Genomic DNA, 16,739 nt, shown 5'->3' with positions numbered 1-16,739 from the left:
GTAATGGCTGTATTTTATCAACAAATTAAAAACATTCAGTGTCAAGCATTTAGTAAAATTACCTTGACTTCTTCCATCATATTAATTTCTTAAGTTTATACTGTACATTTCAGTTTTGTACTTTGTTTAGGTACAGTTTAAAGAGAAAAGATACATTAGATGTTATAAATTTTAATGCCAAATTTGGCAGCATAATGCAACATAATATAAATGGTTTATGAATGATTGTGTCTTTTTTTAATGCATCCACTGTATGATTTAAGTAATCACAGTGAAGTGTGAATTTTTAGAAGAGATAGGTCTATATGTCAGTATGTTCATTTAAAATCAGTCAAATGGAATCGGACTAGGGCTTTATAGATCAATGAAGTATACTGACTTGATTGTAATATTTGTCTAATCAGTTGTTTTGTTTGTCTCACAGACTGGAAGTCAGAGTTTTCTCCTCCTCTGAGTCCTCATTTTTGTCCCCAAGTCCACTGTCCACATCTGCGTCATTAAACATCACTTTGGATCTCTTTGACTCTCCCTCATCCTCGTCTTCCTCCTCCTCCTCTCCTCTGTCCGGGATGATCACTACTTCCTCTTTGGCATTAGGGTCGATGTCCTCCTTGAACCAAACTGCCTTGTACCCATCCTCTTTGAATTTGTCCTTTGTTAGGATGGGCTTCACCTCTTTTTCCTCATCTTGAATCGGTGAAGGGGGTCTCGGGAGAGATCTGGGCTGGGGTTTGTCTGTCTCTAAACCACCACCAGAGGGACCTTTGTTGTCTTTGTCGTCATCGTCATGTTCGAAAGCTTCATTTGTAAATTGGACCCCCTCCTTTTGACCAGATGGGCCCAGCTAGGAACAAAAAAGTGATATATTAGATTCTAAGTAATCGAACATTCATAGTATTATTTTATTTTATTTTGGGTGGCAAAGTAGCTCCACATATTTGTCTTCATGAAAATGTCACAGTGGCACAGTGCACCTTTAAAAAGATAAATGAGGAAACAGCCAGGATGTCTTTACTCATGCCAAACAATTTAACAAGGGGTTAAGGTAATGAATCGACTTGGATTGCAATTTACACCAAATCATTCACTTAAAACAGCACATTCAACAGGCAAGGTGGCAGAAGTGTCTTGCTCATTACAACAGGTACAACAGAGTGTAAGTGTCTGGATTGAACTGCCAACTCTAGTTATAAAACAACCACTCTGCCTCTTAGGGGTGTGCAAAAATATTGAAATATCTATATATCGTATCGTGTAATGTGATGATACAGTGTCGATATTGTGGGCTTCTGTATCGATATATCGCCAAGAGTATTTTTTGGTATATTTTACTAAATTATTTTGTTACAGTGTTTTGTTGTTTGTTTAGAGGAAGGAAACTCGTTTATGCAAGACATTTGACATTTTCACTGTTCTGGTGATTAAAATGGGGTGTGTTTCATTTGAACTTTGCACAAGAAGTGGTTTAACAAAGACTTTCACACAGTGATGATTTAGTCATTATTTTAATTTTCAATCAGTTTGAAATATATATATCGTATCAAATTGAAAGTGCACTGTATCGAGGTGTGTATCGTATTGTGGCCTATGTATCGGGGTACTGTATGTATCGTATCTAACTTCTTAATGATACCCAGGCCTACTGCCTCCTGACCCACTGAGATGACAGTTTGTAATAAAAGTAGGAAAAGAATGAATGATTTTAAAGTAAGTCTGTTCTTACAGAGCTCCTAAAGGCGCTGGCTTCGTTGATCTTCTTCCAAGCCACGTTGCCTTTTCGTAGCTTAACAACGAGAATGGCGATCACAATGATGGAGAGGAACAGGAGACAGCCTAGAGAAGCTCCCAGTGCAGCCATGTCTGCTGACCGGAAGTCTCCAGAAGGTTTGATCACACCGGCTTCATTGTCCACATGGAAAAATAAAACAGTTATAACAAGAACTGAATAAGTTTATAAGTACACAGAAATAATTTGTCGGAGCAGTTTTGATTTAACATTAGCTGTAGCTTGAAGCAGCTGCCCCTGATTGGTTGCTATACATTGTTGCAGATAATTTATATAAGCTTTAAGCATCCTGAAGCTTTGAGGGTCACTTACAGCCCCACAGCCCACTTAAAGTCTAATAATTAGTCTATATGTCCCTATATATTTCACATTTATTTACATTTCTATTAAATCTCCATATAAATATTACTTAAAGGTGCACTATGTAACTTTTTCTGAGGGAGGATCCAAAATGTTTTGCCTGAAATGTTCTATGTTATTGCTTTAAACGTCTTGCTTTATTGAAGTAAAGATGTTTTTGTTTGTTTTTTTTAATATCTTGAAAAACATGCATTACTATTTTGCGTGACCTCTCTACAGATCTGATCTGTAGCTTGGCCTAATGGCGACATTGGAATATTCCAGACAAATACATAATGTATCCATGGAGACAAGCAGATGGCAAACCTTTCACCAAAAAAGTTACCCAGTGTACCTTTAAAATATGCAGTGTTTCTCATTGTATGAAAGCAGAGGCAAACTTTTCCCAACTATTACTGAACAGTGACTATACTGTCATGTGATAAAAAAACTGTGATTGTGGTTGTAAGCGACCCTTAAATGTCTAGTTCTTTCCACATACTGTATCTGACTTCACTGCACTGAAAGTTGTTTGAGACTTAAAAGTGGGAACCTGTGCTGCCCGTGATGCCTCCAGTGGTTGTAACAGGGTTGGACGTTTGAACACTAACTCCAGGTGTGATGATGGTCGTCTTGGTGCTTTCACTGGGGGTAGGGGTAGGATTTGAGGTGGGGCTAGTAACTGCGTTAGTAGTTGCCGCTGTGGTAGGGTTAGATGTTTGGTCAGGAGTGGTCGGGTTGCTGGTTGGTTCGGTGGGCGTTGTGGAGATTGTGGTCGGAGGAACAGTGGTGGTGGGCTCTGCGAGGAGAGCACACATCCAAGCTTAGACTCTGAGTGAGTGAGCTTCGCAATTTTGAAGGCTCAGAATCATGATTATTTGTTAAAGGTTCTATATTACTTAAAAATGGACTCCTGTGAGCTTTTAGCCATGTTAGAATGTTTTGTTTCATTCACACATGTTTGAGTAATCTTGCATTATTGGGCTGTCTAAATCTCAGAATGCTCTGTTCTACCTTGTGGTAGTTTAACAGCTATTTTAACATCTTTACTCTAGAATAGAGAGTGCCACAGAAAGTCTACTGGTGCACCAAGAAAACTAAGAATGTTCAGAGAGCCTCAAGTCATAGCTGTAGCTTCAAAGTTTAGGAATTTCAGATTATTCTAGTGAAGGTGTATGGCATTTAAAAACACAGCAGAGCACTCCCAGTATTACTATTTGATGATATCACAAGGTGGAACAGAGTGTTTTCAGCTTGAGAAAAAAAACAACAACAACTCAGCCTAAAAATGCAGAATTTGTGTGTTAAACGTGTGAATGAAACAAAGCAGAATGTATTTTCTTTCTGGTGCCACATCTCCTGAGATAAAATTGCCAAAATACCTTATAATGCTTATAATAGCTAATAATAATAATAATGGACTCATAAACGTCTCAGCGTTGCTTATTATAGCTGCAGAGGCAAAATTAAAATGTCATAAAGCTGCATATTTGTGCTTGCCAAAGCATTTTTTCCCTACCTGGCACCACTTCCACTCTGAGCTGAGTTGTTGCTGTTTCAGAGGTGTTTATGTCTTTTGCCATGACCTGAAGAAAATAAATGTAAATGAATGTATCAAACGGTTAAAATAAATAATTAAATAAATAAATAAAATGTGAAATATTGTCATTACCTCCAGGTCATAGAATCCTTCTGGGACCTCAGTGAACATGTACAAGAATCCATTCATGAGAGTAAAGGCAGTGCTATTGCTTCCCGTCATTGTGTACACTATAAAAGGATTTATACCCTGCACAACAGAAAACATTTAACAGACATGAACATACATTGTTTCTGTGATTTCTTCCTGTCATTGCATTACTGTATATTGGATGTCTGGGAGGCTATATTTAGGTTAATTTATGACAAAGGTCATTTCTGAGCTACGGAACTTGGCCAAAATTTGGTACTGTTATAGTTCAGTGCTGGCCCTGGCTGTAGATTGTCAGTGCATTAGGTTTGTCATTTTGAACAGACTAATGAGTCATAATGTTAATAGAAGAGAATTTAGGATAAATATATTCCTCTATTACATAATCATGCAATTATTAATATTCAGATAAATACAATTTGTTACTATTTTTACAGGAGTGAACAGTGAATATGTGACCTTTATTTCTATTTGTGGGCCTTGTTATGGATGATTTTAAAAGCTAAATATTGACAGAAAGTTAAATATTGGATACTGGTCTTTCAATACCACAGTCTTACGTTATCTGCAGCGTAGTCCTCATCTTTTGCAAGTATTTGCAACACCTTGTTGTTGTCAGCAGCATCCAGAGCTAAGGTCCCGACTCCCTTCACCATAGCCTCATACAGCGTCTTCTCAAACTGGGGTGCATGGAGACTTTTGGCCAGCACAGTGAGGCTGGTAGTGGCAAACTGGTGTGCGTTTAGTGCTTGAGTGGCCTAGTAAAATATGCTTTAGATTTGGAAATTATGTTTAAAAAGAGATTACTTGACATTTACCATCACGGTCATTTGAATAGCGCCTGGCACATCTACAGCTTTCTTCATAGTGATGTTTCCGGTTTCAAGGCCAATATCAAAAAACTCAGATGCTGAGGAAAAAAAACAAATCTCATTACAATATCCCCTTGGTTACAGATAATGTTTATCACTGGAGGTTTCATTCCAAAATCAAAACATCTATTCAAGTTATTGACATGAATTCAGCAAATCTGTCTCGATTTCAATAGTTTTTACAGTGGTTCTTTTCCCTGGTCTATAAACTGTTAAGGACTTGTGAATATATAATTAATAGGCTACATTTGACTGTGACAGCCTTATGTGGTACCCTGCATTTCTCCACTGAACTATATGTAATAGATGACTGGAGAAGGGAAAGACTTCAAGAGAGGATATTATGCCAAATCAGTTTTCTTTAGCGTTCTACCATGTTATAATGTTGCTCCCTCCTCAGTCTCTCCCGGGCGTTATTCAAACCCTCCTTACAGTTATGTATATGATATCATGACAACAAGTTCAAAACAGAAGGTAATATGATGACCTAAATGTTATGATTTTGCTATTAATACCCCGTAGAAGTGCAATGCCCCCTCTTATAGTTCATATAGTTCACTCACCACCTACGAAATAGTATCTGCTTGGCTCATTTATTCCAGTGTCTCCATCAGTCGCCCAAATATTATGCCCCTCCAGAGGTATTGGCCCCACCTGCAAAAAGACATACTAGTATACAAAAACATGTAGCCTATACGACTGATAAAAAGCCGCAGATCTGAATCAAGGCATGCCAAGGACTAAAACACAAACTGCTTTCCAATAGACCTATTCAATCAAATAAAACAATATTGATGTGAAATATGAAATTTGACAGGAATAAATCTGCCTCTGACTTTAACCAAACCAACAATTCAAAAATAGAAGCATAGGTTAAGACTCTTGCCTCACAGCAGGGTGATCCTGGGTTTGATTCCCAACCTTTTGTATGCATTTTCTCAATTTACACTGGTTATCATTTCCACTACCTTCAAAAATGCGTTGGCTTTATAGTGGCCCCTGACATAGTTGTAGCAGGACTAATGCTCTTACGATCATCATAAATAATACTTCCTTTTATAAAATAATACTTCCTTTTATTTTATCACATACCAAAAATCTGTGCTATTATTATGTGTTTAGACTCCAGAGACTGACCGTCATCTCTCCCAGGGTGACCTCCCCTCTATAGCCTGTGTGGGGACAGATTTTGACCCCCTGGATTATTTGCGGAGTGCAGGGCTGGAACCAGGGTGGCCTGTTGTCTGTGTCTGTGATGGTGACGTCTATGGTGGTGGTGTCTGTGTGGGTCGGTGTTGCGGGGTCTGTGTCCTGTAATGGAAGTTGTTCATAAAGGAAACATATATAAGATTTTTATTATAATAAACCTCCTAAACATGATCTATCTGTATATCCAGATCCAAGGTAAACATGTTCACATTAAATAAGGTTTTTACTAACAACAAGTGTAATGCTGAGTTATGTTTAGTTACAACAACACTGGACATGTTATAATTTGGTGTTTTGGTTTCAAGACGATTATCCAGACAAAAAGCAGAATTAGCCTCACGTGAGTCATTAAGTTGTCAGTGTCAATGTTGAAATCCATTTGTGTTAAACCTAAAAGGATTCTCTCTGATCTAATCACTTTCTAAACCCCAGCACTGGCAGCCAATCATTATGCAGCTAAGTGAGTAGATTCTGGATGTTCTGGGCTTTCACCTGAGGCATGGCGTGTACTGAGAATGAGAAAAATATGTATCCTCTATATGCACATTAAGGCCCTAGTAACCCAGATTCACTTGTGCTTGTTGTAACCCTTTTTAGTTTATTTCTCAAAGGGGTTAAGGTAAGGGTTATGATTAGGAATAGGAGTAGGTAGAAAGATTATTAGCTATGAGTTCCTAAGTGTAGGAACAGAGAGAACATGTGGTGTCTGTGTTCTCCGGTACCTAGGATGAAGAAGAGACTTTTGATATTGCAATTTTTAAAAATTTGCGATATATATATTTTTAAAAGTAGAAATCTGTTTAGAGCGCACGTTGAAATCAACTCCAGACCAACTGAAATATGAGCTGTTAAAATAATATAGGAATATGTTAAATTTCATAACATGTTGTAGATGTTGTCTACAAAAAGACTAAAGCATTTTGTTCTGTACAAAGAACATTGTATTATCCTACATTAATTGAAGCTTTTATGTTTTGGTAATTACACCAATTCACATTTCAGTTTCATTATGATTAAATGTGCAGCCCTACTGGTCCCACTATGTATGTTCCCCATATTATGTAGATTGGGAGCAACAGGATCAGAGAACATGAATACCTATTAAAATAGTAATTAATAATACTTTTTATTTATATTGCACTTTACATTTCAGAAGTACGAAATGTGAGATACCTAATGGTCCTCAGTATATTCCTTCCCCTGTCTATGGAATATAAGGAACATAGACACACAACCACCAAAGTAAATTTGCTGTTGTAGTAATAGTTTGATGCACTTGCACTTTTGTTGATACATAAGTAAAATCATTGAAGTGATGGAAAAGGGTAGTTTAGTTCCGGGCATGGTTCTCACCTGAACAGTCAGTATCAGTTGAACACTTTTAATGCTGTCAAAATCCAGTGGTTTGGCCACAACGATCCCAGGGTCAGTTCGAGATTTCAACTTGAAGACATCCTAAAGAAAACCAGGCAGAACAAAGAATGTTAAGATCATTTGTTCACTGATCAGAAGGCTGGTTGAGCGGTCAGATCCACTGACCCACAGGTCCAGCAGATGAATGCTGTCGTTGTGTCCTTGGGCAAGACACTTAACCCATGTGTGTATGAGTGTGTAGGAATGGGCGAGTGATTCCTTGATGTAAAGCACTTTTAGTGCCTTGAAAGTGGAAAAGTTCTATATAAAAATGTGACTATTTATCATAATAAATACAAAACATCCAATTATACAACAATTTTATCTGAATATTTTAAAGTAATTTTTTTCTGTCTACTTTTCTTGACAAAACTAAAAATTAAACACAGAATTGCTATTCTTACAGGTGTTGACGTGAGAGTGTAGATGAGTGGCTCCAAGTTGTCCAGGTCTGTTGCAGTGAAGGTCTTCACAAGTGTATCTACGGGTGTCAGCTGGGACAAAAACATGCAATCAGGTATTTTTTACTTCAGGATAAATATGACAAAATTTGCATTATGTGCTTATGGTATCATTGTAAGTATTATCAGCACAGACCAAAACAGATGATAATAATAATGTTTTATGAAGGTGATGATGTGTATGATGTGTAATTATGAGTGTTTACTCCAATCAAACAACATTTGGGTTGTGTCTTGAATAAACACGTTGGCTTCCTACCTCAGCAACACTCAGTGTGTAAAGTTCTTGAGCAAAAGTAGGAATGTTGTCATTTAGATTTTGCAGTAGAACAATTACTTGGAAACGTACCTGGAAAACAAAACACACACTGTATAGTGTTTAGAAACACTGGGGCTTCACATGAAAGGTTGTGCTTGAGCCTGCTGTATAGTTAGAATCTATGCCACTCATGGATCATTATGTTATAATTTACACATTTTAAATCACAGTAGTGGTCTAAAAAGACTTAATTAAAGAAGTAGTCCACAGACCACCACTTTAGAAAACTGCAGAGCTGTTATCATCACAGAGTTGGTGTTGTTATGGATTTGTTGGGGCTGGTATGTACATGGCTCATACTGCACACGCAGACACACACACAGGCATCTGTGCAGACACCTGTCTCAGGGCGTCTGGGACACTGTCTAAATAAAATGTAAACTTTGTTATGTGGCTTCCTTTCCACCCTGTCTGAAGTAGAGATGTGGTTTTATGTAATTGTCAGTTAAGTATTTTTGTACATATTCTTCAATACACCTTTAGGTCTACAACATTAAAGGGGACATATTATATCAAATAAACTTTTATGAGCTTTACAACTCCTTTACATTTAAATATAATTAAATGAGTAAGCATAATAATACATGAATAATAATAATAAATAAAAAAGTCCTACTGGTGATTGTCCTGAAAGCGTGCATCGAATATCGACTTCAAATGTCGTTTCCTGTGAACAAGCCACACATGACCACATTATTTCACAACAACATAACCAAAGTATTTAAAGAAAAAGTATCGTTCACAATATAAAATTTTTCATAACACATGCATCAAAAGTGCACTACATAACTTTTTGGTGGAAGGTCCATCACCTGTTTTTTGTTATGGAGATGTTATTGCTTTGCCTGGAATGTTCCACATTATGGCATTTATATTTTCTGTCTCCATGGAGACAAGTATTTTTCTATATGGAAAGAAACATCTGTAATTGAATAAATGTGAGATAGATGAATTGTGCAAACTGTGGAACATTCCAGGTGAAGGCACACTAAGACAAGGAGGAAGCAGATCCTCCACCTGCAAAGTTACATAGTGCCCATTTAAATTTGACCCAGAATCAGTGTCTCTCACCTTTTCATAGTCCAGAACCTGAGTAACCAATAATTGATCTCCTTGGATACGGAACGGCACAAGTGAAGTTATGATTTCTAGAATGGCTCCTGTGACATCTGGAATAGTTGTGACCACTGCCCCCACTTCATTGTTCTCATTAATGCGTGCCAGAATAGGAGCCTGTGGACAACCTAAACACCAGAGGTTGAGGAAGGGTTTTTCCAGATTAAGGCTGCACAATATATCCTTATCAAATTGAAATTGCAATTTGAGTTGGCACAATTATCAAATCACAAAGGCAAGCATTTCGATAATAGAATGTTCTCTACAAAGTAAAGGTAAAATATCAAAATATCCTGGCCACTTTTTTTGTTTTTTTTTTTATTAATTTTAATCTTGTAGTATTTATTTTTGTAATATATTTTTCCCAAAGCGAGACACATTTTGAAAGCTCATTGCGGGCGCGGGCGGGAACAAGACTGCACAATGCGGGAACGGGCAGGTGGGATGATAAACTGCAGTCCTGCAAACTTAGTATGAGTGTAAAGTAAAAAAATAAAAACATTTTAAGCTGCCTTAATTTGCATATGTGGTCTAATCTCGCGCACATTTTAGACAATTCGTTTCCGCTTCCCCGTGTTTCATAAAGCTTAAGAAAGCAAACGTCCACATCTTGCACGATTTGCGGGCAGGAGCGGGACAAAATATTGCAGATGCGGGCGGGAGTGGAACTGAAAATTCTGTCCTGCGCAGACCTCTACTGTAAGGACTCTATATACACTATACTAGTATAAGGAGCTCTTGAGATCAAAATATGTCCACTACATGTTGTTGAAAAAGTTGTATTGTCTGGTGATCAGGAAGTTCATGTTAGCATGCTAGTTGTTGTTGTTAACTTTACCATGACAACAAAACTCCTCTCTAGTTCCTAGAAGTTCTGAAAAGCACTTATAAACTCATCATGGTGAATGACTAGGATTCTCAGAATGCATAAGGCAAGTGAGGATTTTTGGACCAGTACAAACTGTATAAAATTAAGTAAATCAAATTTTCAAGGTTTTAAAATAAATAAATAAATGAGGCACAGTGCCTTTAAGCCATTAACTGTATAGTCTTCTATGCTAGGCAATTTTGAAAAAAATAAAATAAAATAATCCCCAGAAAACTATTTTAAATATACAATGCATGAACTGCAATAAAATTAACAACAGAATGCAATAATTAAGTCATTCATTTATATCTGTTGGTCATAGAAGTTCATGATTCAACTTTTTACAACTCAGATCTTATCACGCTGCAAAAGATATGACCTAAAATGTCCCCACTAGTACAACGAAAAGATACACACAATAAATATTGACCACCGAAAATGATTGTTCCATCTGTCAGTATAATCATCATCATCATGACAGGCCTAAAAATATGACTTTCAATCTTCTTTTTTGAACATAAACAAGACCAACTTTGATATAATTAGGTGCTGTTTTATTGTATAGTCTTAACTTATGCTTTAAGAAAAAAAAAAAACTTCCGTTTTTGAGACATTTTCATCTGTATTTCTGGTTAAATTAGGCCTTGGACTCCCTCTACTGGCAGTGTGTAACAGTGGACAATACAGCCTGCTGAATTAGCAGCACATTTTTAGCAACATGACCCTAACAGATACAAACTTAAAGCCCAAAAAGCAAAAAGAATAATAAGATATTTAGGAACAAAAAAATGTTGAGTTACAGGTTTTCTATCAGAAATTATGTACTTTGTCATCCAAACTCAATAAAAACACATAATGTTCAATCTGTAAACTAAAAAATAAAGTAGGTTTAATTTGAACCCCTAATGGTTTAGACAAAAACTTCCTGTTTCTCAGAAGAGGGACCTGTCTCTTCAATATGACTCATAGCTGTACGTTTACAGTATTGTATATTTTATGAGTCTTATGAAAAGTCTTTTTGGAAAAAGGAAAAAAAAAAAGTATGAATACGTTGGAATTTCTTTACATGTGTTCTATATTTGATATTCGGTTTGGTTCAAGTATTAAATCCTTTACGTTTTTTTCTGGTTATCAAATTTGACTTCCAAAAGACCCTTCTATAATCCCTTTAAGCCCATGGCTTTCAGCATGGGATATGTTATGTACATATATTTCATTTGTTCTCTAGTATTAATAATAAAGTAAAAAACAAAAGCACTAATCTTGTATGTACAGTACTAATTTATTACTATAGGTTTACATAACAGTCATCTTTTCCACTCGATTTTCCATAAAAGACATTGTTGTACTTACTTTGTGCATGTGTCCCCGTCTGAAGCACAACCAACAGAAACAAAACTCCAAATCCAGTTTTCATCATATTTCGGTGGTCCCTGTTGGTCCCCATGATGCGGTCCTGGTTTAGTCCTGGTTTCGTCCGCTCTGAACCCCTTCTCTGTCTCTGCTCTTCCTTATCACATTTATTTTATGGTGCTTTTGGACTTTTGCCTGTCATAAACCATGCTTACCTGTTTGCTGGAAAGCCTTATAAAACCCTGCATATGTTCAGATTACTTGAGCCAAGCAGTGGATGAGGAAGTAATGAGTTTTGTTATTAATGGGGTTAGTGGGCACAGTAATCTGCAATATTATTATAGACCAGAGGTTATTCAGCATATATATGCTATAGATATATGTGTTAAGGCTCTGGGGGTGGGCCTACAAAGGGTTTCTCACTATAAACCAGTCATGAAAGAGAAAGATATCTTATTTGAGAATTAAGATAATGATATCTACTTAAGCTGTATAATTTCAATTTAGCAGAGCATATTTGGATGGAAAATTATTCTGACTGTATACATGTATATTGTGCCTATATTGGTGCATCTCATTTAAAAACAATCTCTGAAACATTGGAGGCTCTAAATTACTAATTATAAGGGTTTTTGGTTAGATACCGGCACTGTGTCATTTTGTCCTTTGGCAAGACACTTCACCCACTTGTTATACAGCCTTATGGAGTAGCTGGTAACAAACCAACACCAAGTGTTGAATGAACAATGGACTAGAGCTCTGAGATATGAATGTGTGAGGCCATATAACTGTGAGAGCTGTGAATGTAAAATATTAACTTGACATTCACCAACATTTGGCTTTTTTCATCTCTAATTAGAATTTTAAAAAACACTTGAATTTTCCAATTATGTCTATTTTTATTTTTTTCTTACTGAAGCTGTGAAGTGTGGTGCTGAGGCAAAAGTTGGTCAGTTGAAGGAGTCAACCCGTCTAGTATTAAGTTCACCCTGGCCTCTTTGGCCAGTGTATACTGGTGAGCCTTTAGACACTTCACCCACTATACCATGTCAGTATTTGGTGATGGTTGCCACCCAAGGGGCAGCACCATAAATCTATAAATAATGTAATGTAGTTTTATTGAATGTCCAAAAAGTGTTATTCATGGGTTTCAGAGTGATGAAAAATAAGGACCATTGCCATGGTGATTAACAATTCAAAGCAAAGCAGCAATCCAGCTGCAGATGACAGACACCCATTATCATTTATGATATGGTATAGGCCTATTTAATGCATCCACAGAAAATGGCAGATAAAGGTATCTTATCTTATATGGTGTTATATGGTTAATTTCAAACTGTATGTTTGTATGGTCATCCATACACATCCATGACAAAGCTGACAAACACAGTATCAGTTCATGAAAAAGTCTTTAATCGTAAACTTAAACACAGTGAGTTGAGTGCTTTGGTCAGAGGTCTGCGGGCCAGGGCAGGATGGAGGGACACATGTACTGTTTAAGCAGCAGGTTCACTCTCTCAGTATCGGCTCCCACCCCGCTGTGAATGGACACGAGAGAGATTATAAGAATTCACAGTATTAAAGTGTAAATGATAATTATGACTTGGTTTGGTGGGATAGAACATGTGGTAAATATTTATTATAGTTTTATAACAGTTAAGCTGAAAAGCTAAGTACAAAAAATACACGAAGTAACCCTCTAATACATCTACCTATGTCATCAACACAGAAACTCTATCCAAAATGCAGGGACAATTTATGCAAGCCAAGGAAGCCATTTTTCTAGTACATTTTTCAAACATTCATTAAGGAAATAAAGCTGTTGTCATTTATTTTTATTAGTCTTATCAGAACTAGGCCTATTGTGAAATAGACATGTTTTGTTTTTATTATGGTTGCTAGGTAACAGTTATGGTATTACCTCTGCGTTTGTCACATTTGCTCGAGTCTAACAAGGAAGTAAAATTGTAAACTTCACCAAAAATCAAAAGCGAGGCAAGATTTTAATGTAACCTTGTAAATGAGTGATGTAACCTGCCATAGGCACTTTAAGTATTTCATTTATTCATTGTATTTTGAAGGAATCTTCTTATTATAAAGTTGTAGTATTTTTGTGACTAATAATTGGATGGTTACCTCTTCTTAACACCCTGCATGCGTCGTAGGAAGGCACACATGGACGTGTGTTTGGCCTTGGATCTGAGAAACTCTGAGTATCTGTTTGAAAACTCTATGTCCCCAAGCTGTCTCCTCCTGTCCAGACCAGAGGACAGCCACTGCCTGCAGAAAACACACAAATTATACAGTCTGTTCATTCCCACCAGAATTCGTTTAGTCAAATATTTTGTCATAGTTTTTGTCAATTTCATATTTTTGCTAGTTAAAACTAAATATGTAATTGTATAATAGTGTTTCCCATAGATTTTGGTGAGGCTATGGTGGCGAAATTATAACTTGAATGAATGCAACGAGCAAATCACAAAGGCCACCATCATTTTCTCCACAAACAATAAAACAACATAGAAAAGAAATGTGACTCTTGTATTAGTCAGTTGATATTTCAGTTCTTTTTTGTCAGTTTTTCTGGATGTGTTTATATTTCTGCAATTTGTGCCACTTTTGTACTTTTGCCATTATGTAAACACCAGGTTGTTTTTATAGTATAGGGTGGAATTTCAAACTATGGGGGGCACCAGAATAACTAAAACTATGACTAAAATCACAGACTAAAATTATTGTTTTTGTCAAATAATAAAAACTTTTTTTTTCATTCCTAGAGCCCCAAACCAGAGCATATACTGTACAAACAACACCCAAGGAACAAGTCTGTACATGCCGTTAAGAGTCAAAGCAATACAATTCATCATAGTCAAAATAAAGCAATCTTATTCACTAAAAGTATTATGGATTTAGTGAAATAAATTAGCTTGTCATTTTCGCCCACTGAACTAAAATTTAAAAGAATATTTAAGAGTAATTACTAAAACTAACTTTATGCAAGACCATAGACTGATGGTGGTCAGAGTTGCTATATAAGAAAAAAGGCATTGTACTGTTACCTTAGTTTATCCTCTAACACAGAGTCCTCTGTGTCTTCCACTGACCATGGGCGTCTGAGTTCAGTCTGAAAACTGTCTTGTTCTTCATTTCTGAAATAAGACAACAAGGATAGATAAATAAAATACTAAATTTGTCAGTTACGTATACACAGGTGATAATGAGTTAGTCTGCTATTATTTTGCTGAAAGGGCCTATATTGTACTATTTTTGACCTATGTAATAATGTTGGAGTCATGTTTTGATTCATCCACAAATCTTCAACACACAAACCCTCCATATTTTGACTGAGTTCTTCTCTCAAACAGAAAAGACCTTGTCATGTCATGTGCTAATACAGGAAGTGCCCCACTGCATTTTTAAACTGCGTACTGTACACTTTCATGGGATCATTTGAATGACTTCTGCCCTGGAATTGCCAATCTCTCTAGCGTTTATCTTGAAAAATACTGCTTCATAACATCGCAAGGTGGAACAGAGCTTTGGGACTGGATTTAGACCTTTGGAGATGTAGACAAACTAATAAATGAGGGTTACTTAAACATGGGTGAATAAAACAAAACACAACTCCAGGAATATTTTTGATGAAGTGACATGGTTAAAAGCTCACAGGAGTCAGTTTTGCGTAATGTGGGACCTTTAAAAGTGCACTGTGTAACTTTTTGTTTGGGGGTCTGTTACCTGCTTGTGTCATTGCTCTGCCTGGAATGTTCCACAGTGTGACATTAAACAGATGTACCTTACATTTATTTAATTACAGGTGGTTTTGTCACTCAAAAATACCTAGACTGGTCTGGTTTGGTCTCCATGAAGATAGAAAGATTTAATGCCACACTGTGAAACATTTCAGATGAAGCAATAACAACCCCACAGAGAAAAGCATTTGATGGACCCTCCACCAGAAAAGTTACACAATACACCATTAAGTAACAGCACTTTACAGTAACATATAACATGGCTCCTATTACTTAATATCAAATTTCCACTGACTGAATTGCATGCTTTATATGTGTTACCATAAACCCTTGACTGTCACTTTTCATTGTTATTACCACAGACTGTGGCCATTACCTGACTGGATTTAATGTGACGGAGGAGATAAGGCTGAGCAGCACAAACACACAGGTTACACTCAGGTGCGACATCATCAGGAGAAATTTCTGAAAATAGAAAACAATAAATATAAAACAGCCCAGCAACTGCACACTGGAGAAAGACTGAATAGCTACTGTAACTATAATGCAATAATTAACTTAACACAGAACAATGTAAACCCAGACTAAAACTGTTCCAAACATTATTAACTAAATATAACATTAGGAGGGAAAAAAGTCAGATAAACCAGTGCTAAATTAGGACAAAATTAAGACTAAACTAGGATTATGCCAGGATAATACCAAAAATTTACTACATTTCAAATTTAAGTCTCAGTCATTAATAAAAGTCTAAACTGAATTAATCTAATGTTCAGTATTAGAAGTATATCCATACTGATAACCATAGCTATACAACTCTACGTTTACTCTAAATGTATCTCTATAATTCATCTGACATTAACTGACCTGCTTCTTGATGTTCAGTGTTCAGACCTCCTCAGTGAACAAATGGTAAAGCAGCCCCACTTTTGTACTGCTTCAAATATCGACCCTCCCAACTATCTAACCTGGATTTTATTGTTTTGAATATTTACAGATTCAGGGAGGAAGTTTGTCCAATAAATTTCCACATGTAAAAGTTTGTTCTTGGTTCAAATATGACTTCCCTAATGAGTGCTTATCTCTGCAGAATGTTTGTTTAAATTAACACAATGAGTGCGTCAATGTATTGATCCATGACACAACACTCCTTTTGTAAGTTTGATGTTAACGCTTAGATTCAATTTAAATACAGTGTTGACTATGATAGGAAACATATTTTCTTTTCCACAGACTTAAAAACAAGGTGAATCAAATCTGTTTTTGTTGTTGTTTTAGCAGTCATTTGCACAAGATATAATGAATTATTAATAAATTATTGGATTTATATAGTACCTTTCTGTGCATTATTTTTTTTACTTCACACCTCGTGGTGGTAAGCTACTATTGTAGCCACAGCTGACCTGGGGCAGACTGACAGAAGTGTTAGAAACTATTTTATAGACTACTTTTCAGAGTACTTTTTGGGAAGCATACTTTTATTTTTACTTGAGTAATATTTGTATTTAATTAATAGTACTTTCACTTGAGTAAAAATTTGATAACTCTTCCAACTGTCCAA

The 16,739-nt window shown here is 36.3% G+C and overlaps 1 protein-coding gene across 1 annotated transcript; it reads right to left on the bottom strand.

The window, feature by feature from the left end:
- Positions 1-226: 226 nt before the first annotated feature.
- Positions 227-11,520, bottom strand: LOC110169411 (cadherin-related family member 5-like). Its single transcript, XM_055155867.1, has 15 exons — positions 11,427-11,520; positions 9,161-9,333; positions 8,706-8,756; positions 8,030-8,119; positions 7,714-7,803; positions 7,250-7,351; positions 5,825-5,998; positions 5,251-5,341; positions 4,634-4,725; positions 4,376-4,573; positions 3,798-3,914; positions 3,645-3,711; positions 2,679-2,924; positions 1,724-1,899; positions 227-844 (listed from the first exon to the last, which is right to left on the bottom strand). Exons 1-15 carry the CDS (start codon positions 11,518-11,520, stop codon positions 419-421), a joined length of 2,187 nt encoding a protein of 728 aa, XP_055011842.1. The 3' UTR covers positions 227-418.
- Positions 11,521-16,739: the final 5,219 nt, after the last annotated feature.

This window comes from Boleophthalmus pectinirostris, unplaced genomic scaffold (assembly GCF_026225935.1).
Source record: "Boleophthalmus pectinirostris isolate CB_2022bp ecotype Guang Dong unplaced genomic scaffold, ASM2622593v1 HiC_scaffold_2, whole genome shotgun sequence".
Lineage (NCBI taxonomy): Eukaryota > Metazoa > Chordata > Actinopteri > Gobiiformes > Gobiidae > Boleophthalmus > Boleophthalmus pectinirostris.
Note: the sequence above shows the minus strand (reverse complement) of the source record. Positions and strands in the feature narration are given on the sequence as shown.

Excerpts from the sequence above, each read along its gene's own strand:
- LOC110169411 (XM_055155867.1), bottom strand. The coding sequence starts at position 11,520 with ATGGGGACCAACAGGGACCACCGAAATATGATGAAAACTGGATTTGGA. Across the intron at positions 9,334-11,426 it reads GACGGGGACACATGCACAAA|GTTGTCCACAGGCTCCTATT; the intron begins GTAAGTACAACA and ends TCTGGTGTTTAG. Across the intron at positions 3,915-4,375 it reads AGGACTACGCTGCAGATAAC|GGTATAAATCCTTTTATAGT; the intron begins GTAAGACTGTGG and ends TCTGTTGTGCAG.